This window comes from Hyperolius riggenbachi, chromosome 6, assembly GCF_040937935.1.
Source record: "Hyperolius riggenbachi isolate aHypRig1 chromosome 6, aHypRig1.pri, whole genome shotgun sequence".
NCBI lineage: Eukaryota > Metazoa > Chordata > Amphibia > Anura > Hyperoliidae > Hyperolius > Hyperolius riggenbachi.
In genome coordinates this window covers 366364519-366392174 of record NC_090651.1, presented here as the reverse complement: position 1 = coordinate 366392174, position 27656 = coordinate 366364519, and the positions used below count along the sequence as shown (strand labels likewise).

The window sequence follows — 27656 nt, the reverse complement described above, 5'->3', positions numbered from 1 at the left end:
TTTTTCCCATCCTTTTCTCATCTTTTTCTTGTTAAGAACTGCTATAAACTGATGACCTAACTTACAATTTAAATATGCCTGTAAAATAATGCTTTCCTTTGTTAGCATTCATTTAAACATTTGTTTATGTAAAATTGAATTAGTATAATATGCTCAGTTTGTTGTTGACTATGCACTTGAAAATAGATAGTAGTCAAATTGAAACTGAAGGAGTTCAAGGAATAGAAGGACATAATGTAATTGTAATGTATTAGGTATGATTTGTTTCATAGGAAAAAGAGGGAGCAGATCATGTAAAAATGTTACCCACAGCTTGAACCTTATAGCCACAAATAGCTGCAGCCTCTGCAGTTCTATGACTTGTTGTAGAATCTCTGCTAGTTAACCCTTTCCCATTCACATAAATTTAGCAGACAAGTCACTGATTCCATGTAGTGGCAGAGAAGAGCACACTGGGAGGAGGGCCCTGAGAAACAGGCTTACAGTCTATGGTATTGGGTTAAAAGGACAAATAAGGGAGTGAAAGTGTACGTGTAAGAGAGAAGATTGGATTGGTAAAGATATTGGATAAACAATGGTGAAAACATGAGTCTTTGGTGACAAAGGTTAATAAGTTGTCATTGTGAAAATTAATATTATATTATGATCATTTTATTAATCACTGTATACTTTGACATAGGTGGTAATACATTAACTGGAAATGGAGTACTTGGAGAAACAGGAGTACTTACAGGTAATGGAGCAGAGCTTGCTTCAGGGATCAGAAAAGAATTCTAGAAGTTAAAACTGACATTGAAAATGAAATGAATTTTTTTAGTGATTAAGCAGTTTAACTTTATGGTACTTCCTCTGTGAGTTATTATTAAACGTTTTATATAAAGCACTAACATATTAGGCAGCACTGTACAATAGAACACTAGAAAAAAAACTACACGGGGCATTACAGCTTTAGAAAATGGTACACAACATAATTATAAAACAATAAACAACGGGGCTACAATGTATGGAACAATATAGCAGACAAGTCACTGATTTCATTTAGTCGCAGAGAAGAGCACACTGGGAGGAGGGCACTGAGAAACAAGCTTACATTCTATGGTATTGGGGGAAATGGACACATAAGAAGATGAGAAGATTATGTCTAAAAGAGAAGGTCGGAGCTGTAAAGATGTTGTGTAAATAATGGTGAAAAAGTGGGTCATTAAGGCCTAATTTTAATAATTTGTCTTTGTGAAAAGTAAAAATACATTATGCTAATTTTTTGATCGCTGTGTACTTTGACATAGGTGGTAATGGATTTAATGCAAATGGAGTACTTGGAGGAACAGGAGTACTTGGAGGTAATGGAAAAATATTAGGAATTATTTATTCCAAAGAGAAAAAATTAGCAGGAAATACTACAATTTGAACTATAACTTGGACCTAAAATCTGTAGGATTGATTTACTGATTGGTTTACGTGGAAGCTATCATCAAGGTGTGAGCTTCTAACAAATTATTAATAGCCAACAATCTATCATGTTTTCTTAATATATTTGAGACTTTTTTCTCTTACTTTCTCATCTTTTTCTTGTTAAAAACTGCTATAGTTTGGTGACCTAACTTATAATTTATATATGCCTGTAAAAGAATGCTTTCCTTTGTTAGCATACATTGAACAATTTGTTTATGTAAAGTTGAATTAGGATAATATGCTCAATTTGTTGTTGACTATGGACTTTGAAATAGATAGTAGTCAAATTGAACCTTAAGGAGTTCAAGGAATAGGAGGAATGAATTTAATTGTAATATTATTAGGCATGATTGATTAACTGATTGGTTTACGTGGAAGCTATCATCAAGGTTTGAGCTTCTAACAGATTATTAATAGCCAACAATCTAGGATGTTTTCTCAATTTATTTGAGACTTTTTTTTCCCTTCCTTTCTCATCTTTTTCTTGTTAAAACTGCTATAATTTGGTGACCTAACTTATAATTTAAATATGCCTGTAAAAGAATGCTTTCCTTTGTTAGCCTAAATTGAACAATTTGTTTATGTAAAATTGAATTAGTATAATATGCTCAATTTGTTGTTGACTAAGTACTTAAAAATAGATAGTAGTCAAATTGAAACTGAAGGAGTACAAAGAATAGGAGGACTGAATGTAATTGTAATGTTATTAGGTATGATTTGATTCATAGGAAAAAGAGGGAGCAGATCATGTAAAAATGTGACCCACAGCTTGAACCTTATAGCCACAAATAGCTGCAACCTCTGCAGTTCTATGACTTGTTGTATAATCTCTGCTACTTAACACTTTCCCATTCACATACATTGAACACAAGTCAGTGATTCAATTTAGTAGCAGGGAAGAGCACACTGGGAGGAGGGCCCTAAAAAACAGGCTTACAGTCTATGGTATTGGGGCAAAAAGGACACATAAGGGGGATAAAATGTACGTCTAAGAGAGGAGGTTGGAGCTGTAAAGATGTTGGGTAAACAATGGTGAAAAATTAGGTCTTTAAGGCCTAAGTTTAATAATTTGTCATTGTGAAAATTAATATTATATTATGATCATTTTTTTGATTACTGTGCACTTTACCATAGGTGGTAATGGATATACTGGAAATGGAGCATTTGGAGGAACAGGAGAACTTACAGGTAATGGACTGATATTAGGTATAATTTATTCCAAAAGGAAAAATGAGCAGAAAATACAAAAATGTAACCTGTAACGTGGAGCTAAAATCTGTCGGCTTGATTGACTGATTAGCTTATCCGGAAGCTATCACCAAGATGGGAGCTTCTAACAGATTATTAATAGGCAGCAATCTAGGTTGTCTTTTAGATTTACTAGAGACTATTTTTCATTCCTTTCTCATCTTGTTCTTGTTAAAAACTGCTATAAACTGGTGACTCAACTTATAATTTAAATATGCCTGTAAAATGGTGCTTTCCTTTGTTAACCTACATTAAATAATTTGTCTATTTAAAAATCAATTATTTTGATATGCTCAAATTGTTGTTGACTGTGTACATTAAAATAGATGGTAGTCAAATTGAAACTGAAAGAACTCAAGGTCAAGGAATAGGAGAACAGACAAGAAATGTAACATTATTAGGTATGATTTGTTTCATAGGAAAAAAGGGAGCAGATCATGTAAAATGTTACCCACAGCTTGAACCTTATAGCCACAAATAGCTGCAGCCTCTGCAGTTCTATGACTTGTTGTAGAATCTCTGCTTTTAACACTTTCCCATTCACATACATTTAGCACACAAGTCACTGATTCCATGTAGTGACAGAGAATAGCACACTGGGAGGAGGGCCCTGAGAAACAGGCTTACAGTCTATGGTATGGGGAAAAGTACACATAAGGGGGTAAAAGTGTACTTATAAGAAAGGAGTTTGGAGCTGTAAAGAACAATGGGTAAAAAAAATGGTCTTTAAAGAGAACCCGAGGTGGGTTTAAAGAATGCTATTAGGACACATAGGCTGGTTTTGCATATTATCACCAGCCTCTGTGTCTGTGCTGTGTCTCCCTAGGCCCCCCCGCGCTCTGCTGTCCCCATAAAAAAAAGGCCATAATAGCGACATGCACTTTGGCCCTTGCTGACTTTTTACCTTAATTCTGCATTTCACCGCTGCTCCCCCGATTCCTCTATAGCCCCGCTCCCCGCCTGCGCCCCTTCCCTCCAATCAGCTTACAGAGGTGTGGAAGGAAGGGATGCCGGTGGGGAGCGGCGTTATAGAAGAGGCAGGGGAGCGGCGGTGATAGGCAACATTGTGGTAGACAGCCAGCTAGCGAGAAGGTGCATGTCGCTAGCATGGCATTTTTTTTATGGGGAACAGCAGAGCGCAGGGGGGCCTGGAAGGATACAGTACAGATACAGAGGCTGGTGATAGTATGCTGAACCAGCCTCTGTGTCCTAATAGCATTCTTCAAATCCACCTCGGGTTCTCTTTCAGGTCTAAGTGTAACAAGTTGTCATTGTGAAAATTAATATTATATTATGATCATTTTATTAATCCCTGTTTACTTTAACATAAGGTGGTAATACATTAACTGGAAATGGAGTACTTGGAGAAACAGGACTACTAACAGGTAATGGAGCAAAGGTTGCTTCAGGGATCAGGAAAGAACTCTAGACGTTAAAACTGACCTTAAAAATAAAATAAATTTTTTAAATGAATAAGCAGTTTAACTGTACCTTACTTCCGCTGTGACTTATTATGAAAGGTTATATATAAAGCACTAACATATTAGGCAGCACTATTAGCAGTGGGGTCCCACAGGGGTCTGTACTGGGTCCAGTGCTCTTCAATTTATTTATTAATGACCTAGTAGATGCAGTAGTGAGCAATGTTGCTATTTTTGCAGATGATACAAAATTGTGCAGAATCATCAACTCTCAGGAAGATAGTGTCATATTGCAACAGGATCTGGATAGGATGGCTATATGGGCACATACATGGCAGATGAAATTCAATGTTGACAAATGTAAAGTCATGCATTTTGGTCGTACCAATGGTCTAGCACCATACAAAATAAATGGGATACAGTTGGGAACATCAAACTTGGAGAAGGACTTAGGAGTACTCATCGACAACAAGTTAAATAATCGTACTCAATGCCAAGCCGCTGCAGCTAAAGCAAACAAAATTTTGGGATGCATTAAAAGGGAAATAAAAACTCGAGATGCTAGCATAATATTGCCCCTGTTTAACTCTCTAGTAAGGCCACATCTGGAATATGGAATTCAGTTCTGGGCACCACATTACAAAAAAGATATTGCAGTTTTAGAGCAGGTGCAGAGACAAGCTACAAAATTGATACGTGGGATGGAAGGTCTCGCTTACCAAGAAAGGTTAGATAAACTGGGTTTATTTAGTCTAGAGAAAAGACGCCTTAGAGGAGATCTAATTAACATGTATAAATACATTAGAGGGCAATATAATAGCTTGGCGGATGAGCTTTTTGTCCCTAGGCCTTCTCAAAGGACTAGAGGACATGAGCTGCGCATGGAGGAAAAACGTTTTAGCCATTTATTTAGAAAAGGGTTCTTTACAGTAAGAGTGGTTAAGATGTGGAATGCATTGCCACAGGAAGTCGTTATGGCAAACTCTATACCTGCATTTAAAGGGGGCTTAGATGCTTTCCTTGCGTTGAAAGACATCCATGGCTACAATTACTAGGTTATGCCTAATGATGTTGATCCAGGGATTTTATCTGATTGCCATCTGGAGTCAGGAAGGAATTTTTCCCATTTGGGGCTAATTGGACCATGCCTGGTGGGTTTTTTTTCGCCTTCCTCTGGATCAACAGGGGTATGTGGGGGACGGGCTGGAGTTGTACTTTGTACTGGTTGAACTCGATGGACGTATGTCTTTTTTCAGCCAAAATAACTATGTAACTATGTAACTATGTAACTGTACAATAGAACACTAGAAAAAAAACTACACAGGGCATTACAGCTTTAGAAAATGGTACACAACATAATTATAAAACAATAAACAATGGGGATAAGATGTAGGGATCAATATAGCAGACAAGTCACTGATTTCATTTAGTCGCAGAGAAAAGCACACTGGGAGGAGGTCCTTGAGAAACAGGCTTACATTCTATGGTATTGGGGGAAAAGGACACATAAGAAGATTAGAAGATTACGTCTAAAAGAGAAGGTTGGGGCTGTAAAGATGTTGTGCAAATAATGGTGAAAACGTGGGTCATTAAGGCCTAATTTTAATAATTTGTCTTTGTGAAAATTAAAAATATATTATGCTCATTTTTTGATCGCTGTGTACTTTGACATAGGTGGTAATGGATTTAATGCAAATGGAGTACTTGGAGGAACAGGAGTACTTGGAGGTAATGGAAAAATATTAGGTATTATTTATTTTATAGAGGGAAAAATGAGCAGGAAATACTACAATTTGAACTATAACTTGGACCTAAAATCTGTAGGATTGATTTACTGATTGGTTTGGAAGCTATCATCAAGGTGTGAGCTTCTAACAGATTATTAATAGCCAACAGTCTAGGATGTTTTCTCAATTTATTTGAGACTTTTTTTCCCCTTCCTTTCTCATCTTTTTCTTGTTAAAAACTGCTATAAACTGGTGACCTAACTTATAATTTAAATATGCCTGTAAAAGAATGCTTTCCTTTGTTAGCCTAAATTGAACAATTTGTTTATGTAAAATTGAATTAGTATAATATGCTCAATTTGTTGTTGACTATGTACTTTAAAATAGATAGTAGTCAAATTGAAATTGAAGGAGTTCAAGGAATAGGAGGACTGAATGTAATTGTAATGTATTAGGTATGATTTGATTCATAGGAAAAAGAGGGAACAGATCATGTAAAAATGTTACCCACAGCTTGAACCTTATAGCCACAAATAGCTGCAACCTCTGCAGTTCTATGACTTGCAGTAGAATCTCTGCTACTTAACACTTTCCCATTCACATACATTTAACACAAGTCACTGATTCAATTTAGTAGCAGGAAAGAGCACACTGGGAGGAGGGCCCTAAAAAACAGGAGTTCAGTCTATGGTATTGGGGCAAAAGGACACATAAGGGGGATAAAGTGTATGTGTAAGAGAGGAGGTTGGAGCTGTAAAGATGTTGGGTAAACCATGGTGAAAAAAAAAGGTCTTTAAGGCCTAAGTTTATTAATTTGTCATTGCGAAAATTAATATTATATTATGATCATTTTTTTAATTAGTGTGCACTTTACCATAGGTGGTAATGGATATACAGGAAATGGAGCATTTGGAGGAACAGGAGAACTTACAGGTAATAGACTGATATTAGGTATAATTTAATACATAGGGAAAAATGAGCAGAAAATACAAAAATGTAACCTGTAACGTGGAACTAAAATCTGTCGGCTTGATTGACTCATTAGCTAATCTGGGACTGGAAGCTATCACCAAGATGGGAGCTTCTAACAGATTATTAATAGGCAACAATCTAGGTTATCTTTTAGATTTACTTGAGATTATTTTTCCTTCCGTTCTCATCTTGTTCTTGTTAAAAACTGCTATATACTGGCGACTTAACTTATAATTTAAATATGCCTGTAAAATGGTGCTTTCCTTTGTTAACCTACATTAAATAATTTGTCTATTTAATAATCAATTATTTTGATATGCCTAAATTGTTGTTGACTGTGTACATTAAAATAGGTGGTAGTCAAATTGAAACTGAAAGAGCTCAAGGTCAAGGAATAGGAGAACAGACAAGAAATATAACATTATTAGGTATGATTTGTTTCATAGGGAAAAAGGGAGCAGATCATGTAAAATGTGACCCACAGCTCGAACCTCATAGCTGCAAATAGCTGCAGCCTCTGAAGTTCTATTACTTGTTGTAGAATTTCTGCTTTTAACACTTTCCTATTCAAATAAATTTAGCACACAAGTCACTGATTCCATGTAGTGACAGAGAAGAGCACACTGGAAGGAGGGCCCTGAGAAACAGGCTTACAGTCTATGGTATGAGGGAAATGGACACATAAGGGGGTAAAAGTGTACTTATAAGAAAGGAGTTTGGAGCTGTAAAGAACAATGGTAAAAAATTGGTCTTTAAAGAGAACCCAAGGTGGGTTTAAAGAATGCTATTAGGACACATAGGCTGGTTTTGCATATTATCACCAGCCTCTGTGTCTGTGCTGTGTCTCCCCAGGCCCCCCGCGCTCTGCTGTCCCCATAAAAAAACGCCATAATAGCGACATGCACTTTGGCCCTTGCTGACTTTTTACCTTAATTCTGCATTTCACCGCTGCTCCCCCGCTTCCTCTATAGCCCCGCTCCCCGCCTGCGCCCTTTCCCTCCAATCAGCTTACAGAGGTGTGGAAGGAAGGGATGCCGGTGGGGAGCGGCGTTATAGAAGAGGCAGGGGAGCGGCGGTGATAGGCAACATTATGGTAGACAGCCAGCTAGCAAGAAGGTGCATGTCGCTATCATGGCATTTTTTTTATGGGGAACAGCAGAGCGCAGGGGGGCCTGGAAGGATACAGTACAGATACAGAGGCTGGTGATAGTATGCTGAACCAGCCTCTGTGTCCTAATAGCATTCTTCAAATCCACCTCGGGTTCTCTTTCAGGTCTAAGTGTAACAAGTTGTCATTGTGAAAATTAATATTATATTATGATCATTTTATTAATCCCTGTTTACTTTAACATAGGTGGTAATACATTAACTGGAAATGGAGTACTTGGAGAAACAGGACTACTAACAGGTAATGGAGCAAAGGTTGCTTCAGGGATCAGGAAAGAACTCTAGACGTTAAAACTGACCTTAAAAATAAAATAAATTTTTTAAATGAATAAGCAGTTTAACTGTACCGTACTTCCTCTGTGACTTATTATGAAAGGTTATATATAAAGCACTAACATATTAGGCAGCACTGTACAATAGAACACTAAAAAAAAACTACACAGGGCATTACAGCTTTAGAAAATGGTACACAAAATCATTATAAAACAATAAACAAAGGGGATAAGATGTAGGGATCAATATAGCAGACAAGTCACTGATTTCATTTAGTGGGAGAGAAGAGCACACTGGGAGGAGGGCAATGAGAAACAGGCTTACAGTCTATGGCATTGGGTGAAAAGGACACATAGGAGGATTAGAAGCTTACGTCTAAGTGAGGAGGTTTGAACTATAAAGATATTGTGTAAATAATGGCTAAAAATTGGGTCTTTAAGGCCTTAGTTTAATAATTGGTCATTGTGAAAATGAAAAATATATTATGCTCATATTTTGATCGCTGTGTACTTTGACATAGGTTGTAGCAGGAAATACAAAAATTTGACCTATAACTTGGGCCTGAAATCTGTAGGATTGATTTACAGATTTGTTTACACTGAAGCTATCATCAGGATGTGAGCTTCTAACAGATTACTATTAGCCAATAATCTAGGATGTTTTCTCAAATGATGTGAGGGTTTTTCCCCTTCCTTTCTCATCTTTCCTTGTTAAAAACTGCTATAAACTGGTGACCTAACTTATAATTTAAATATGCCTGGAAAAGAATGCTTTCCTTTGTTAGCCTACATTGAATAATTTGTTTATGTAAAACTGAATTAGTATAATATGCTCAATTTGTTGATGACTGTGTACCTTGAAATGGGTGGTTGTCAAATTTAAAACTGAAAGAGTTCAAGGAATAGGAGGACTGACAGAAAAAGTAATGTTATTCGGTATGATTTGTTTCATACAAAAAAGAGGGAGCAGATCATGTAAAAAAGTTACCCACAGCTTGAACCTTATAGCTACAAATAGCTGCAGCCTCTGCAGTTCTATGACTTGTTGTAGAATCTCTGCTACTTAACACTTTCCCGTTTACATAATTTTAGCAGATAAGTCACTGATTGCATGTAGTGGCAGAAAAGAGCACACAGGGAGGAGGTCCCTGAGAAACAGGCTTACAGTCTATGGTATTGGGTGAAAATGACACATAAGAGGGTAAATATGTACATGTAAGAGATTGGAGCTGTAAAGATGTTGGGTAAACAATGGTGAAAACATGGGTCTGTAGGGACGAAGTTTAATAAGTTGTCATTGTGAAAATTAATATTATATTATGATCATGTTATTAATCACTGTATACTTTGTGGTAATACATTAACTGGAAATGGAGTACTTGGAGAAACAGGAGTACTTACAGGTAATGGAGCAAAGCTTGCTTCAGGGATCAGAAAATAATTCTAGAAGTTAAAACTGACGTTGAAAATGAATTGAACATTTTTAATGATTAAGCAGTTTAACTTTACAGTACTTCCTCTGTGATTTATTATTAAAGGTTGTATATAAAGCACTAACATATTAGGCAGCATTGTACAATAGAACACTAGAAAAAAAACTACACAGGGCATTACAGCTTTAGAAAATGGTACACAACATAATTATAAAACAATAAACAATGGGGCTAAGATGTAGGGAACAATATAGCAGACAAATCACTGATTTCCTTTAGTGGCAGAGAAGAGCACACTGGGCGAAGGGCACTGATAAACGGGCTTACAGTCTATGGTATTGGGGAAAAGGACACATAAGGGGGTTAGAAGTTTACGTCTTAGAGAAAAGGTTTGAGCTGTGAAGATGTTTTGTAAATAATGGCTAAAAAGCCATTTTTTCATCGCTATGCACTTTGACATAGGTGGTAATGGATTTAATGCAAATGGAGTATTTGGTGGAACAGGAGGCTTTAAAGGTAATTGAGAAATATTAGGTATTATTTATTCCAAAGAAAAAAAAATGAGCAGGAAATACTAAAATTTGACCTACAACTTTGAACTAAAATCTGTAGGATTGATTTACTGATTGGTTTACGTGGAAGCTATCATCAAGGTGTGAGCTTCAAACAGATTAATAATAATAGCCAACAATCTAGGATGTTTTCTCAATTTATTTGAGACTTTTTTTCCCTTCCTTTCTCATCTTTTTCTTGTTAAAAACTGCTATAAACCGGTGACCTAATTTACAATTTAAATAGGCCTGCAAAATAATGCTTTCCTTTGTTAGCCTAAATTGAACAATTTGTTTATGTAAAATTGAATTAGTATAATATGCTCAATTTGTTGTTTAAAATAGATAGTAGACAAATTGAAACTGAAGGAGTACAAGGAATAGGAGGACTGAATGCAATTGTAATGTTATTAGGTATGATTTGTTTCATAGGAAAAAGAGGGAGCAGATCATGTAAAAATGTTACCCATAGCTTGAACCTTATAGCCACAAATAGCTTCACTCTCTGCAGTTCTATGACTTGTTGTAGAATCTCTGCTACTTAACACTTTCCCATTCAAATACATTTAGCAAACAAGTCACTGATTCCATGTAGTGGCAGAGAAGAGCAAACTGGGAGGAGGGCCCTGAGAAACAGGCTTACAGTCTATGGTATTGGGTGAAAAGGACACATAAGGGGGTAAATATGTACGTGCAAGAGAGAAGATTGGAATTTTAAAGATGTTGGATTCACAATGGTGAAAACATTGGTCTTTAGGAACGAAGTTTAATAAGTTGTCATTGTGAAAATTAATATTATATTATGATTATTTTACTAATCCCTGTATACTTTGACATAGGTGGTAATACATTAACTGGAAATGGAGTACTTGGAGAAACAGGACTACTTACAGGTAAAGGAGCAAAGCTTGCTTCAGGGATCAGAAAATAATTCTAGAAGTTAAAACTGACCTTGAAAATTAATTGAAAATGTTTAATGATTAAGCAGTTTAACTTTACAGTACTTCCTCTGTGAGTTATTATTAAAGGTTATATATAAAGCACTAACATATTAGGCAGCACTGTACAATAGAACACTAGAAAAAAAACTACATGTGGCATTACAACTTTAGAAAATGGTAAACAACATAATTATGAAACAATAAACAGCAGGTCTAAAATGTAGGGAACAATATAGCAAACAAGTCACTGATTCCATGTAGTGGCAGAGAAGAGCACACTCGGAGGAGGGCACTGAGAAAAGCAATTACAGTCTATGGTATTGGGGAAAAAGGACACATACGGGGGTACGTCTAAGAGAGGAGGTTGTAGCTGTAAAGATGTTGTGTAAATAATGGATAAAAAGTGGGTCTTTAAGGCCTAAGTTTAATAATGTGTTATTGTGAAAATTAAAAATATATTATACTCATTTTTGATCATTGTGTACTTTGACATAGGTGGTAATGGATTGAATGCAAATGGAGTATTTGGAGGAACAGGAGGACTTGGAGGTAATGGAGAAATATTAGATATTATTTATTCCAAAGAGAAAAAATGAGCAGGAAATACTACAATTTGACCTATAACTTTGAACTAAAATCTGTAGGATTGATTTACTGATTGGTTTACGTGGAAGCTATCATCAAGGTTTGAGCTTCTAACAGATTAATAATAGCCAACAATCTAGGATGTTTTCTCGATTTATTTGAGACTTTTTTCCCCTTCCTTTCTCATCTTTTTCTTGTTAAAAACTGCTATAAACTGGTGACCTAACTTATAATTTAAATATGCCTGTAAACGAATGCTTTCCTTTGTTAGCCTACATTTAATAATTTGATTATGTAAAATTGAATTAGCATAATATGCTCAATTTGTTGTTGACTATGTACTTTAAAATAAGTAGTAGTCAAATTGAAACTGAAGGTGTTCAAGGAATAGGAGGACTGAATGTAATTTTAATGTTATTAGGTATGATTTGTTTCATAGGAGGAAGAGGGAGCCGATCATGTAAAAATGTTACCCACAGCTTGAACCTTATAGCCACAAATAGCTGCAGCTTCTGCAGTTCTATGACTTGTTGTAGAATCTCTGCTACTTAACACGTTCCCATTCACATACATTTAGCAGACAAGTCACTGATTCCTTGTAGTGTCAGAGAAGAGCACACTGGGAGGAGGGCCCTGAGAAACTGGCTTACAGTCTATGGTATGGAGGAAAGGACACATATGGGTGTAAAAGTGTACATGTAAGAGTAGAGATTAGAGCTGTAAAGATGTTGGGCAAACAATGGTGAAGAAATGGGTCTTTAGGGATTAAGTTTAATTATATAAAAATGTAACGATAAACAACAGAGTTAAGATGAAGGGATAAATATAGCAGATGAGTTAATGATTCCATGTACTGGCAGGAAAAAGCACACTGGGAGGAGGGCCCTGAGAAACATTCATTCAGTCTACAGCAGAATTTCCCAACCCTGTCTTCAAGGCCAACCAACAGTACATGTTTTGCATAAAACCACAAACATGCACAGGTGAGGTAATTATTGTCTCAGCAGAGTTGATTACCTACCTCTGTGATTACCTACCTCTGTGTATTTCCCAAAAAACATGCACTGTTCATGGGTCTTGAGGACAGGGTTGAGGAACCCTGGTCTATGGTATGGGGAAAAGGACACATAAGGGGGTTAGAAGGGTATGTCTAAGAGAGGAGGTTGGAGCTATAACAATGTTGGGTAAACAATGGTGAAAAAATGGGTCGTTATGGCCTAAGTTTAATAATTTGTCACTGTGAAAATTAATTTTATATTATGATCATTTTTTAATCACTGGGCACTTCTACATAGGTGGTAATGGATTAACTGGAAATGGAGTACTTGGAGGAATAGGAGAACTTACAGGTAATGAAGTAATATTAGGTAGGATTTATTCCCGAGTGGAAAATGACCAAAAAAATCGAAAAATTTAACCTATAACTTAGACCTAAAATCTGTAGGGTTGATTAACTGATTGGTTTATCTGGAAGCTATCACCAAGATGTGAGCTTCTAACAGATTACGAATAGGCAACAATCTAGGTTGTTTTCTAGATTTATTTGAGACCTTTTTTTTATCCTTTCTCATCTTTTTCTTATTAAAGCATAACTTTCGGGCATAAAATCAAAAATCAATTCTTGATTTTTATCTGGTAAACAAGTAATAAGGATGCTAACCAGGCAATGCAAAAGTTAAAAATCACTCTTTCTTTCTTGTCCGTAAAAAGATCCGTCCCCAGTTTCCCTGGCTCTTACTTGCACTTTCTATTGCAGAGCTGGGTGGGAGTGTCTGAAGACTGGGAGGAGGGTGGCCAATGCAGACACAGACAGAGTAAGGGAGAAAATTATGTCAGGATTGGATTCAAAATAGACAGAGTTAAAATGGGAAATCCTAAAAAGGATTTTCTCTTGTATTAGTATAGAAAAATCACTGAAATCAAAATGTGGATAGTGCAATACATATGGTTTGTAAGTATGGCCAGTTTTTATCTACCTATATATAGGTGTGGTTTTCCTGAGGTAATATGGCTGACAGCTCCTCTTTAAAAACTGCTATAAACTGCTGACATAACTTATATCTTAAAAAGGACTGTAAAATGGTGCAGTGCTAGGCAACAGCAGAGCAATACAACTGTAGAGCATTGAGGCCCCAAACTCGCATCCGATCGCTACAGGTGACAGTCATTAAAACATTTTTTGTGCAAATTCAGAATTTGGGATTCCCTGAAATCTGTGTGCTCATCCCTTTTTCTTAAAGTGGTACAAGTGGGGATTAAAACAGGATAGAGAGATTTCCTTGAGCTTTATCTTTATCCTGTCTTACTTTTGCTCTTTCAAAACAGCTAAAAATTCTGACATATCTTATCATTTGACAATACCTGTACTGTACTGCCTCTGTTACTTATTATTTAATTTTATGTACAGAGCACTAACCTATTAGGCAGCACTTTACAGTAGATGGGGGGGGGGGGCATTAAAACACTAAAAATAACTACACAGGGGCATTACAGCTTTAGAAAATAGTACACAAAGTGGTGATGTAACAATAAACAACAGGGCTCACATGTAGGTATAAATATAGCAGACAAGTCACTGATTCCATGTAGTGGCAGGGAAGAGCACACTGGCAGGAGGGCCCTGAGAAACAGGCTTACAGTCTATGGTATTGGGGCAAAAGGACACATAAGGGGAATAAAGTGTACGTCTAACAGAGGAGGCTGGAGCTATAAAGATGTTGGGTTAACAATGGTGAAAAAAAATGAGTCTTTAAAGGACTTACGAGCCGAGTCATATAAAAAAAGTTAATTACCTTAGGTGAATATCAGACCTCAGGGCAGACGATCACTGGCCCTCTTGCTGTTTACAGATGCTCCATAAGCACAATCCACTTATCATTAGCGGCCCCGACCCGGCCCAGGGTCGCCTTAGCTCACAACGCTAAGAATCGCCGCTTTAAAAGTCCTCTGCCAGTGCCTGCGCAGTTTGCATAGCCAGTACTGCGGCTGCGCAGGCTTTCAGCCCTGGGAGCGGCACATCGTAGCTCCGTATACACTGTAATACGTCATGTGGGCGTCACCACATGACCGCCCACATGACTGACTGCGCTTCACTAGCCGCACCCTCTCAGTCAGCACAGAATATCAGCGCTGAGCAAGGGAGGATGTTACCTAGCTACAGGAATTGTTTACTGCAGATTTTCAAAAAATAACTTACTCTGAAAATCTACAGTAAACAAATCCTGTAGCTAGGTAACATCCTCCCTTGCTCAGCGTTGATATTCTGTGCTGAGGGGGCGCGGCTAGTGAAGGACAGTCAGTCATGTGGGCGTTCATGTGATGACGCCCACATGACGTATTACAGTGTATACGGTGCTACGATGTGCCGCTCCCAGGGCTGAAAGCCTGCGCAGCCGCAGTACTGGCTATGCGAACTGCGCAGGCACTGGCAGAGTACTTTTAAAATGGCGATTTTTAGCGTTGTGAGCCAAGGCGACCCTGGGCCGGGTCGGGCCGCTAATGATAAGTGGATTATGCTAATGTAGCATCTGTAAACAGCAAGGGGGCCAGTGATCGTCTGCCCTGAGGTCTGATATTCACCTAAGGTAATTAACTTTTTTTATATGACTCGGCTCGTAAGTCCTTTAAGGCGTTAGTTTAATAATTTGCCATTGTAAAAATTAATATTATATTATGATTATTTTTTTTAATCCCTGTAAACTTTGACTTAGGTGGTAATGGAATAACTGGAAATGGAGTATTTGGAGGAATAGGAGGACTTACAGGTACGTTCTCAAGACAGGTTACTGAGCTTGGAAAAAAAGGGACATGATTGTGAAAATCCGAAGTAAAATTTGTAAGCAAAAATACTTTGTATTTTACAAGTTAATTTTTTTAAAATTCCAAATTTCATTTTTTACTCAAGAATTGTGAAAGTTTGGGGAATATTCCTAATTTTCGGATTCCCTGAAATCTGTGTGCTCATCACTTTTTCTTAAAGCAGTACAAGTGAGGAGTAAATCAGGACAGAGAGATTTGTTTGAGCTTTTTCTTTATCCTGTTTTATCTTTCCTCTTTCAAAATAGCTAAAAGCTCAGACTCAGCTTATTATTTGACTATACCTGTACTATGCTAACCACAAGAAGATTTATGCGTGCTCAACACCAAACTTAACCCTTACAAGTCTGGCTGTGCAAATCTGGCTAAATTGGCTTATCATGAGGCATTGCTCATGCAAAATTGCATTTGCTTTCGCATGCCAAACTTTGCAGGGTCAAAAACTAATACTGCGAAGTGGTTGCCCTGCGGGAATTAGTTCATGCTACATAGCACTATCCAGGAGTGCCACGGGGAGGCTTCCCAATGCCCCCAAACCTATACCTGTACTATACTACCTCTGTGACTTATTACCTTTTTATATAGGAAACACTAACATTTTAGGCAGCACTAAACAATACTGTAGTTGGGGAGGTGGCACCATTAAACAGTAAATATACTCGTGTTTACAAACACTAGGGCTACAAAACAGTGCTCCTGTCATAGCCCGAGGATGCGGGCTGTGACCCATAACATGCGTTGCAATACTTGGAGGTACAAATACAGCAATTTTTTTACAATATTTTTGATTGTATAATGTTCTGGGGAGTTAAAGCCACACTTACTCCCTTTTAAACAGTTTTTAAACAGATTTATTTTTTACTGGTGCCTTTATTAAAGTATTTTTATTGGTTAACTTAGTCCATCTTTGGTGGAGGAGTGTTACCCCATCTTCCTTCCTGTCTACTTTGAGCGACTTTTAACCTTAGTGGGTTCAGCTCCAATCTCCCCATCTGCAGATTCAGTGGTTGCTTTAGTGGTACCCACCTTTGTGAGTACCTTTCATTTGATTTATACAAACATTGCCCTTCTAACATACTACACTATCAAGGGCTCTGAATTTGTCCCTTTTTGCATCCCACTCATCCATGGCCTGGTCAATGACACATCACATGGCATTCTCCAGAAAAAAAGATGTAAGACATGATGTCACTGATGGTGCCTTTGCTGCAACTGACCAGATTAGTGGTTTCCTTAAAAGGGTGCATCAGTCTGCAGGTTTCACATATGAACACTTATTGCCTTTGGTAAAAATTACCCATCTCCCCAGAGACTGGCCAGTGCATTCTCACAGACTACATTTCCAACACTGAGGATGTGTGGGGTCAGCCGCTCATTGGCCTGTGCCTGCAGAGTGGCATCCAGGTTAGGGACCTCCAACTCCTCCTCCACTACCTGTAAGTCATTGTTGTCCTCCTCCTCCTCCTGTAAGCTGGACTGTGCTGCCAACTGCTCCTGATCCAGCTGGCTTAGGGCTACCTCCCCCTCTTCCATCAGATCACATAGTGCCCAGTCCTCCTCCTCCTCCGAGCTTCCTTTGGAGACCTCAGGCACATAAGGATGGTCTTGCCATTCATCCTCTTCATCAGAAAACATCACTTCTCCTGATCTCCCCCCCCCCACCTCTTTCACCCCAACATCCCGAGACACAGACCCCTCCTCATCCTCAATATGTGCTTGTGCTGAAAAATATATTGAAAGATACAGGGGATAATCTAATCAAAGGGAAAATCCATCAAACTTGTTTCATAAAGTATTAATAGTAGCAAGAAGAGTACTGTTTCGTGCATAGTTGGATTCTGAAATCCATAATTTGATTAGAGTTAAAGTGCCACTGAAGCCAAAAAAATATTATTATATAATAATAACATTATATAATGAATTGTTTGTGTAGTACGGATAATTCATAGAACATTAGCAGCAAAGAAAAGAGTTCCATGCTAACGAGAAGCAATTCAAACCTTATATAAAAACCTGGAGGAACTAAATTGTAAAAGTACTATCAAGATTACCCACTGAGAAATAATGTTCTTTTTTTCCCATTTATTTCTTCTTTTTCCCGTTAAAACACATTTTGAATAAAATAATTCTTTGCAAAAAGTACCACCCAAAGAAAGCCTAATTGGTGGCAAAACAAACCCAAGATATAGATAGTTTTGTTGTGATACGTAGTAATAAAGTTATAGGCGAATGAATGGAAGGAGTGCTGACAGGTGAAAATTGCTCTGTTTTTTTAAGGGGAAAACCCCTTGGAGGTGAAGCGGTTAAAATTAAATACACGTGTCAGCCTCCATATCCCTCTCTCTCCATCTTCCCTTTAAAGTGAGTCTTTGTTTAAAAATGTAGCTATCTGAAAAAAAATGTATTTATTAAAATCACTTAGTTGATTATTGTGTATTTTAAACAGGAGGTGGAATAACTGGAGGTGGGAGACTTCAAGGAATTGAAGGTAGGTCAGGTGTGGTTGATAGTAAAGGAACATTAATCAGTGGTGCTCAACAGAGCTCGAATATTCGAGTAGCTCGAATATTCGAGCTCTTTCTCAGCTATTCGAGCTCGGTATTCGAGCTCCGAATAGCTGTAGCTATTCGAATGGGCTATTCGAGTACACTCGAATAGCCCATTCACTATTCGAGCTATTTGAGCAAACGGCGCTATTCGAGCTCGGTACCGAGCTCGAATAGCGTCATAGCCCAGATTGATGTCCTTAGAGCCAATCAGAGGGCTCCCAGGCCCTCTGACGGCAGCCAATCACAGAGGGGGACCCTGGCCAGCCCCTACCCTATAAATAGCGGCCGCCATGTTAGGTTTCTCCGTGCTTGCCTGAGACTTGTACAGAGAGAGAGTTGCTCCTTTGTGCTTTGGCTTAGCAAGAGCTCTATTGTGGTCATTTACCTAGCGTTTTTGCTCACATACACCTCCTATATACACCTATATTGTTGTTAGTTAGATAGACATCGTATTTTAGTTAGTAGCTTTTGTGTTACATAGACAGAGACAGCTGCTGCAGGCAAGCTTACACAGCTTTAGGCCTCAGGGCCTGCCTGTGTGGGCAGCTGTTCTCTCCTGTCCTCTGTTAGTATATTTCTCTCATCTATACCAGTATTTCTGCTGTCCTTTACTACTGATTGATTCTGTATTTAGTATTGTAGTTATACTGTACTAGGACACTCACTGTCACTGTTCATAGGCTAAGGCTACTAGTTCCTGCGTGTGTGCACTCACTGTCTGTGTACTGTACACACACACTCTATTTCCTTCTGATTACTGATTGATTATTGTAATTAGTTGTACTTACTGTTACTACTTACTCTTACTGTACTTGGAGTCTAGGACACTCAGTCACTGTTCATAGGCTACTAGCTCATGCGTGTGTGCACTCACTGTCTGTGTACACACAACACACACTCTATTTCCTTTTGATTACTGATTGATTATTGTAATTAGTTAGTTGTACTTACTGTTACTACTTACTCTTACTGTACTAGGAGTCTCTAGGACACTCAGTCACTGTTCATAGGCTACTAGCTCCTGCGCGTGTGCACTCACTGTCTGTGTACACACAACACACACTCTATTTCCTTTTGATTACTGATTGATTATTGTAATTAGTTAGTTGTACTTACTGTTACTACTTACTCTTACTGTACTAGGAGTCTAGGACACTCAGTCACTGTTCATAGGCTACTAGCTCCTGCGTGTGTGCACTCACTGTCTGTGTACACACTACACACACTCTATTTCCTTCTGATTACTGATTGATTATTGTAATTAGTTAGTTGTACTTACTGTTACTACTTACTCTTACTGTACTTGGAGTCTAGGACACTCAGTCACTGTTCATAGGCTACTAGCTCCTGCGTGTGTGCACTCACTGTCTGTGTACACACAACACACACTCTATTTCCTTTTGATTACTGATTGATTATTGTAATTAGTTAGTTGTACTTACTGTTACTACTTACTCTTACTGTACTAGGAGTCTCTAGGACACTCAGTCACTGTTCATAGGCTACTAGCTCCTGCGTGTGTGCACTCACTGTCTGTGTACACACAACACACACTCTATTTCCTTTTGATTACTGATTGATTATTGTAATTAGTTAGTTGTACTTACTGTTACTACTTACTCTTACTGTACTAGGAGTCTAGGACACTCAGTCACTGTTCATAGGCTACTAGCTCCTGCGTGTGTGCACTCACTGTCTGTGTACACACTACACACACTCTATTTCCTTCTGATTACTGATTGATTATTGTAATTAGTTAGTTGTACTTACTGTTACTACTTACTCTCTTACTGTACTAGGAGTCTAGGACACTCAGTCACTGTTCATAGGCTACTAGCTCCTGCGTGTGTGCACTCACTGTCTGTGTACACACAACACACACTCTATTTCCTTTTGATTACTGATTGATTATTGTAATTAGTTAGTTGTACTTACTGTTACTACTTACTCTTACTGTACTAGGAGTCTAGGACACTCAGTCACTGTTCATAGGCTACTAGCTCCTGCGTGTGTGCACTCACTGTCTGTGTACACACTACACACACTCTATTTCCTTCTGATTACTGATTGATTATTGTACTTAGTTAGTTGTACTTACTGACTGTTACTACTTACTTACTGTACTAGGGACACTCACTCAGTCACTGTTCATAGGCTAGCTCCTGCGCGTGTTTGCGCGTGCGTGCACTCACTGTCTGTAGTGTACACACACTAAATTTACTTGTGATTACTACTGATTATTGTAACTGCTAGTTGTACTTCCTGACTGTTACTACTTACTTACTGTACTAGGGACACTCACTCAGTCACCTCACCCACCAACCCACTTCATTAAAGTACCCCACTTTTCACCCGCCCTTTTAAAAAACTTTTGTCTATACGCCCAAAACATCGAAGATGTCTGGAAGTGGCAGCCAGCGCGGTTTGGGCAAGGGGAAGGGCAGCAAGGGAATCAGGAGGAGAGGGAGCAGCATTGCGGCAGGCCGCGGCCGCGCCACCATGCACAGTTCCGCAGCAGCAGCAGCGTCAGTGGCTAACATTCCTCCCATAGCCACTGGCCGTGGACGCCTTGGGCGCCGCCCAGCAGGAGCATCTGTAACTCACGCTGCAGAGACACAGCAGCAGCAGCAGCGTGTAGCACCTGCTCTGATTTTCCTCCAGCCGGGTCGGAAACGTCCCATTGAGGAAAAGGATGCAGACACTGTGGTGCAACTGATGACAGAGGATGAGCAGCCCGCCATCAGCTCTGCATCCGAGGCCTCCACCCTCACCACCACCACCACCACCCCTGTTCGCAGCAGCCGCCCAGCAGGGCCTGGGGGGGAGGAGGAGGCCAGTTCACCGTCACAAGTTGGCGACCTGTCACTCAGCAGTATTTTTACCCCAGGCACCATCAGGGTATTGTCTGCTGTTGTTGGCGATTTTGAGGAGGAGATGCTGATGGGCACTTTGGGGGATGAGGGATTGGACAGCAAGACTGTGGCGACAGTCAAGCAGCCCATCCATGCATCAGGAGAGGAGTTTGGGGGGTCATCATCCCAGCAGGACATGTTTCAGGAGGGGGAGGATGATGGTGATGACCCGGTGACAGACAGAGACTGGGTGCCACCACCTCCAGGGGATGTCGTCCTCAGCAGCTCGGAGGAGGAGGAGGATGCGCTTGTGGGCCTTGCAAGGAGGCGCATCATTGCAAGCATTGGCAGCAGTAGGCAGGTCCCACAGCCTGCTGGTGTCTCAGGCTCAGCAGCAGCAGCAGCAGCATCTGCCAGTACCACCACCAGCCGCACCCAAGCCCCCCCCCCAACCACCACAGGGAGACAGGCAGCAGCGCTTCCATGCCGTAGGGGGATGTTTTTGTCACCAATCTGGCGATTTTTCACCATGCCCACTGTGTACAGCAAGTACGCCACTTGCAACCACTGTCAGCGGAAGTTGAGCAGAGGTGCAGACCCCTTAAAGTTCAGCACCAGCTCGCTCATCAACCACCTTGCTGCGAAACATTTCCACCAGCATGAGGAGTTCCAGAGGCTGAAGGCATCTGGTGCTGGCAGTGGCACCACACCCATCACTGCACAGCCTTCAGCAGCAGCAGCAGCAGCAACAGCAGCCACCCGCCCTCCTGCTCCTCCAGCAGCACCAGCAGGAGTGCGGAAACGCACTGCTCCTCCCCCCTCTGCAACTCCTGCCGCCGACACTGAGGCCTGTTCTGGCAGCCAGTCCTCAGTGGCCTCCTCTGCTGTGTCTGCTGATTCCCGTGCCAGCAAAAGGCCACGCCAGAGCCTTTTGAGCGAGTCCTTCCAGGGGGTGGTTAGGGCTCTGCCTCCCAGCAGCCGTCGGGTGCGGCAGCTGAACGGCTTGCTGGCACGGGCCATGTGCTCCCAACTCCTGCCGTACACGCTCGTGCAGGAGGGGAGCGACATGCGGGCGCTGCTTGCTTGTGCAGCCCCAGACTGGCAGCTCCCCAGCAGACACTTTTTCTCCCGCAAGGCCATTCCTGCACTGCACCGCTTTGTGATGGCCAATGTGGAGCGAGGGCTGGAGCACGCGGTTGGTGAAAGGGTCCACGTCACCATGGACTCCTGGAGCAGCCGCTTCGGGACAGGCCGCTACCTGTCCTTCACTGTCCACTGGGTCAGCTTGGTGGAAGGGGGTGAGGATGGGAGAGCAGCAGCGGGCACAGCAGCAGCAGCAGCAACACAGTGGGTGGTGCCACCCCGCAGGGTCAGGGGAACTGCAGCAGGTTCCTCCGATCCTCTGCCATCCTCCGGCACACCTGGCCAAACCCCCCGCCTCAGCAGCAGCGTGAAGGCCCGCCACTGCCAAGCGCTGCTGCAGTTGGTCAGCCTTGGCAAGACCAAGCTGACGGCAGCCCATGTGTTGGCCAAACTCCAGGAGCAGGAGAGGATTTGGCTGACCCCCAGAGGCCTCAGAGTCGGAGAGGTGGTGGCCGACAATGGGGCCAATCTGGTTGCTGCAATTGACAGGGGAAATCTGACCCACATCCCCTGTCTTGCCCACGTGCTGAACCTGGTGGTGCAGAAGTTCCTGCGCACCTACCAGGGGATGGGCGAACTGCTGGAAACGGCAAGGAACGTTGTGCGTCACTTCCGGCGCTCGGCTGCAGCCTGTGCGAGCCTGGAAGACGTGCAAAAGGAGCTGGATCTGCCATGCCATCGGCTGATCCTTGACGTTCCGACTCGCTGGAACTCCACCCTGGCGATGTTGGAGCGTCTGGTTGAACAGAGGCACGCTGTCAACCAGTACCTTGCCCTGGCCACTGTTTCCGCCGCTCAGAGAAGGGACAAGACCAGCAACATCCCGTCCATCGTCCCCGATGATGACTGGAGGCACATGCAGCAGGTGTGCTTAGTGCTGGCTCCCTTTCTGCAGGCCACCAACATGGTGAGCAGGGACCATGCTATGGTCTGCGAGTGGGTGCCCCTGGTTTGTCTGCTGAACAGGGCCCTCGATGCTTTGCTGGAACAGGGAGCGGCAGCCTTGGACCAGCAGGAGCGGCAAGCAGCTGCACAGTCCACCTCTGAGGGGGAGGAGGAGGAGGACTTGGTGGAGGTCCCTGACCTTGCTGCTGATGAGGGGGAGCAGCACAGTGCAGCTGAGTTGGTGCGGGGGTGGAGAGAGGATGAGGCTGACGAGGCAGAGGAGGAGGATGAGGACAGCACTGCCATCGATGTGCCAGCACACGTGGCCCGCCTCTTCCCAATGGCAGCGCACATGCTGGCATGCCTGCGCAAGGACCCCAGGGTGATCCAGATGAAGCAGAGGGAGGACATCTGGATCAGCATGATGTTGGACCCACGCCTCAAGGGGAAGTTGAGCCAGTTCCTGCCGCCTGCAGGAGGAGACCCAGCGCAACAAATAAGGAGCTTGCAGCAGGCCCTTGTTGAGCGCTTGGAGGAAGCCTTCCCCCAGCCTTCCACCCCCACTGTCCAGCAGCCAGCACAGAGGCAGCAGCAGGTGCCTGCATCCAGCAGCAGCAAGCGCCCCACAGACCTGCTGTCTCTCAGCCACGAGCTCTACAGGACTGTAGAGGCTCCGGCAGCAGTGACTAGAGAGGAGGTGCATGATGCAGCAGCATCCTCCTCCGGTCACAGCCAGCGCCTGACCCGCATGGTGGCTGACTACATGGGGTCCTACAGCGGGCTTGACAGCGATGCCCCTGTTGATCCCATGGAGTATTGGGTCAAGCGCCTGGAGATCTGGAGCGAGCTGGCGCAGTACGCCCTGGAAGTGCTGTCCTGCCCCCCTTCCAGCGTGCTGTCCGAGCGCTGCTTCAGTGCAGCTGGTGGCGTGGTCACCGAGAAACGCTCACGTCTGTCTCACAAGTCTGTGGACAGACTGACGTTTCTCAAGATGAACCAGGCGTGGGTGGAAGGCGAGTTCCTGGCCCCTGTTGTCGGCGAGAGGGGGACATGAACTGGCTGCCGGAACTTAGAACCATCGTTAATGTGCCTTACCACCCTTTACCACCTCCTGGCTCCTGCTCACTAAGCCAGCCTGGTTCACTTTGACTATTACGTCGCCTGCAGCCACACATTTTACACCTACAGTGGGCTGCTGTGTACTGCCCTTCTGCTGTCTGTCTGTGTTTCCCACTGCCAGGGTACACAGAATTAAATTCTGCTGCCACTCTGCCACCAGCTATTACGTCAAACAATAGCTATATTGGTTGTAAAACCAAAACCAAAAAACCATTAAAAAAAAAAAAGGTTTAATTTTTCTGAGGTGCCCGGGTTGAAAACTGTGTTGTCCCAGTTGTGTATTGGACACGATGTGGGCTGCACGACCGCTGTCTGGGACCTCCTGTTGTGTTTATTTACAGCCCTGGTATCACCGCTAGGTACCAGGGCTATTATGTCACGCTGCCTACCTGCTGCCACACTCACACTGCTCCTCCATTCCTCCTCCTGCTGCTGCTGTCTGTCTGTGTTTCCCACTGCCAGGGTACACAGAATTACCTTCTGCTGCCACTCTGCCACCAGCTATTACGTCAAACAATAGCTATATATCTGTGTAATTTGTGTTAAAAACAAAACAAAAAAACCATTACAAAAAAAAAGGTTTAATTTTTTCTGAGGTGCCCGGGTTGAAAACTGTGTTGTCCCAGTTGTGTATTGGACACGACGTGGGCTGCACGACCGCTGTCTGGGACCTCCCGTTGTGTTTATTTACAGCCCTGGAATCACCGATAGGTACCAGGTCTATTATGTCTCGCTGCCTACCTGCTGCCACACTCACACTACTCCTCCTCCATTCCTCCTCCTGCTGCTGCTGTCTGTCTGTGTTTCCCACTGCCAGGGTACACAGAATTACCTTCTGCTGCCAGTCTGCCACCAGCTATTACGTCAAACAATAGCTGCACACATAATTACTCCTCCATTCCTCCTGCTGCTGCTGCTGCTGTCTGTCTGTCTGTGTTTCCCCCTGCCAGGGTACACAGATTTACCTTCTGCTGCCACTCTGCCACCAGCTATTACGTCAAAAAATAGCTATATCTGTGTAATTGGTTGTAAAACCAAAACTACAAAACCATTACAAAAAAAGGTTTAATTTTTCTGAGGTGCCCGGGTTGAAAACTGTGTTGTCCCAGTTGTGTATTGGACACGATGTGGGCTGCACGACCGCTGTCTGGCACCTCCTGTTGTGTTTATTTACAGCCCTGGTATCACCGCTAGGTACCAGGGCTATTATGTCACGCTGCCTACCTGCTGCCACACTCACACTGCTCCTCCATTCCTCCTCCTGCTGCTGCTGTCTGTCTGTGTTTCTCACTGCCAGGGTACACAGAATTACCTTCTGCTGCCAGTCTGCCACCAGCTATTACGTCAAACAAAAGCTGCTCACATAATTACTCCTCCATTCCTCCTGCTGCTGCTGTCTGTCTGTGTTTCCCAACGCCAGGGTACACAGATTTACCTTCTGCTGCCACTCTGCCACCAGCTATTACGTCAAAAAATAGATATATCTGTGTAATTGGTTGTAAAACCAAAACTACAAAACCATTAAAAAAAAAAAGGTTTAATTTTTCTGAGGTGCCCGGGTTGAAAACTGTGTTGTCCCAGTTGTGTATTGGACACGATGTGGGCTGCACGACCGCTGTCTGGGACCTCCTGTTGTGTTGTTTTACAGCCCTGGTATCACCGCTAGGTACCAGGGCTATTATGTCACGCTGCCTGCCTCATTGACTGCCTGCTGCCACACACTCATCCTCCTCCTCCTGCTGCTGAATTTACCTCCTGCTGTCTGTGTGTTTCCACTGCCAGGGAGCACATACAATGGCGCTTCCAACATGCGTGCGCCACCAGCTATTTGTTACGCTCAAAAATAGCTGCATTTCTTTAAAAAAAATGAAAAGAGAAATAAGTGAAGAAGAAGACGATATAGAAGAAGATGAAGAAGATGAAGAAGAAGAAGATGAAGAAGAAGAAGATGAAGAAGATGAAGAAGATGAAGAAGATGAAGAAGAAGATGAAGAAGATGAAGAAGATGAAGAAGATGAAGAAGATGAAGAAGAAGATGAAGAAGAAGAAGATGAAGAAGATGATGATGAAGAAGATGAAGAAGAAGAAGAAGACAATATAAAAGAAGAAGAAGAAGATATAGAAGAAGATATAGAAGAAGAAGATATAGAAGAAGAAGATATAGAAGAAGAAGAAGAAGATATAGAAGATAAAGAAGAAGAAGAAGAAGAAGAAGAAGTATATACAGTACTGAACAAAATTCTGGACACAACTTCTCTTTTCACCTTTTTTTTTTAAAGGAACATCCCCACATAATCACTTGCTGTTGTTACTTGGAAAAAAAGATGTTTCTTGCATCATTCACCCTCAAAACAAGTGTTGGAAGCTATTTAAGGCCAATTCGAATAGTCAGCTCGAATAATGAGCTCGAATACCGACTCGAATAGTGAGCTCGAAGTCGAATCGAATAGTAAAATTTATTCGACTCGAATATTCGACTGACCTCGAATAATTTACTATTCGAATTCGACCAAACTCGAATTTTAAAAAGGGGTATTTGAGCACCACTAACATTAATAACAGGACATACAAAATGTCCAACTTGGACCTGATAGCTGCTCAAAGCTATATCTTATGCAGTGCTGTGGTTTTTATTTATTTATTTTTTTGTATAATCTCTGCTTCCCATCACAAAAATATTTATTTCATAATGAATTAAACAGCGCTACAATATGATTGAAAATAGCAATATCTATGAGATTCCCTGTCCTACAGTAGCTGAAGATCTGCCAGTGTTGAGAATGGCAAAGGAACTATGTTTGGATATATCACATGACCAGACATAATACGCATATAGGAAGTCCGTTTTCAGGCCCTGTGGGGTTGGCTGCTGTGACTCCCAACATTGCCACATCTCCACTGTTCATATCACAGTAGAGAAGGAACTACCCAAATCTGCCTGAGAAGATAGCTTATTATTATTATTATTATTATTATTATCATTATTAGAGGTGTTGTTGATAACAATAGAAATGTTGGGAACAAGGCTCAAATATATGAGGTGAACAGAAGTTCAGTCTTCTCTAGGTTGAGTTTCAGAAATATGTCAGACATCCAGGTGGAGATGGTCAAGTGCATATCTTGGTAATATAGCGCCTATGGGAAACATTGAAACTGCGCCCCCGCCCCATCCTGTTCAGAGCCCCCCTCCCCTCTAAAAACAGCATATTTTCTTGTGTATATGTGTTATGGTTGCCTATGTTTTTTGGGTGCAGACAAGTGGAGATTTGATCCAAAGTGTCTGTGTGTGGTGGTGGTGGATGCAGCTTTCCTGCCAAGAAGCCTTTTGACAATGTGACGTGGGGCTGGCTGCAGGCAGTTTTTGAACATCAGAGGCTCATAGGTCCCCTTATTAGATACAGTGATGTCCATGTATCCTATAGCACATGTTGCAATGGGGGGATTTATTTCTGAGGCAATATCCCTACAAAAGGGAACAAGATAGGGGTGCTCTCTGTTGCAAATTATTTTTTAATCTTGCCCT

At 41.7% G+C, this 27656-nt stretch overlaps 1 protein-coding gene across 50 annotated transcripts in view; it reads left to right on the top strand.

The window, feature by feature from the left end:
* The window catches only part of LOC137521919 (fibroin heavy chain-like), a 387111-nt gene that overhangs the window by 132883 nt on the left and 226572 nt on the right, over positions 1-27656 (top strand). For 42 of the 50 annotated variants that reach the window (XM_068241809.1, XM_068241813.1, XM_068241800.1 and 39 more), the window contains 12 exons: positions 680-733; positions 1287-1340; positions 2587-2640; positions 4032-4085; positions 5796-5849; positions 6728-6781; positions 8175-8228; positions 11083-11136; positions 11680-11733; positions 13065-13118; positions 15480-15533; positions 18032-18073. In XM_068241809.1, coding sequence (XP_068097910.1) covers positions 680-733; positions 1287-1340; positions 2587-2640; positions 4032-4085; positions 5796-5849; positions 6728-6781; positions 8175-8228; positions 11083-11136; positions 11680-11733; positions 13065-13118; positions 15480-15533; positions 18032-18073 — 636 coding nt within the window. The remainder of the gene's footprint in view (positions 1-679; positions 734-1286; positions 1341-2586; positions 2641-4031; positions 4086-5795; positions 5850-6727; positions 6782-8174; positions 8229-11082; positions 11137-11679; positions 11734-13064; positions 13119-15479; positions 15534-18031; positions 18074-27656) is intronic. The other 8 variants (XM_068241828.1, XM_068241810.1, XM_068241815.1 and 5 more) reach the window with 7 other exon arrangements.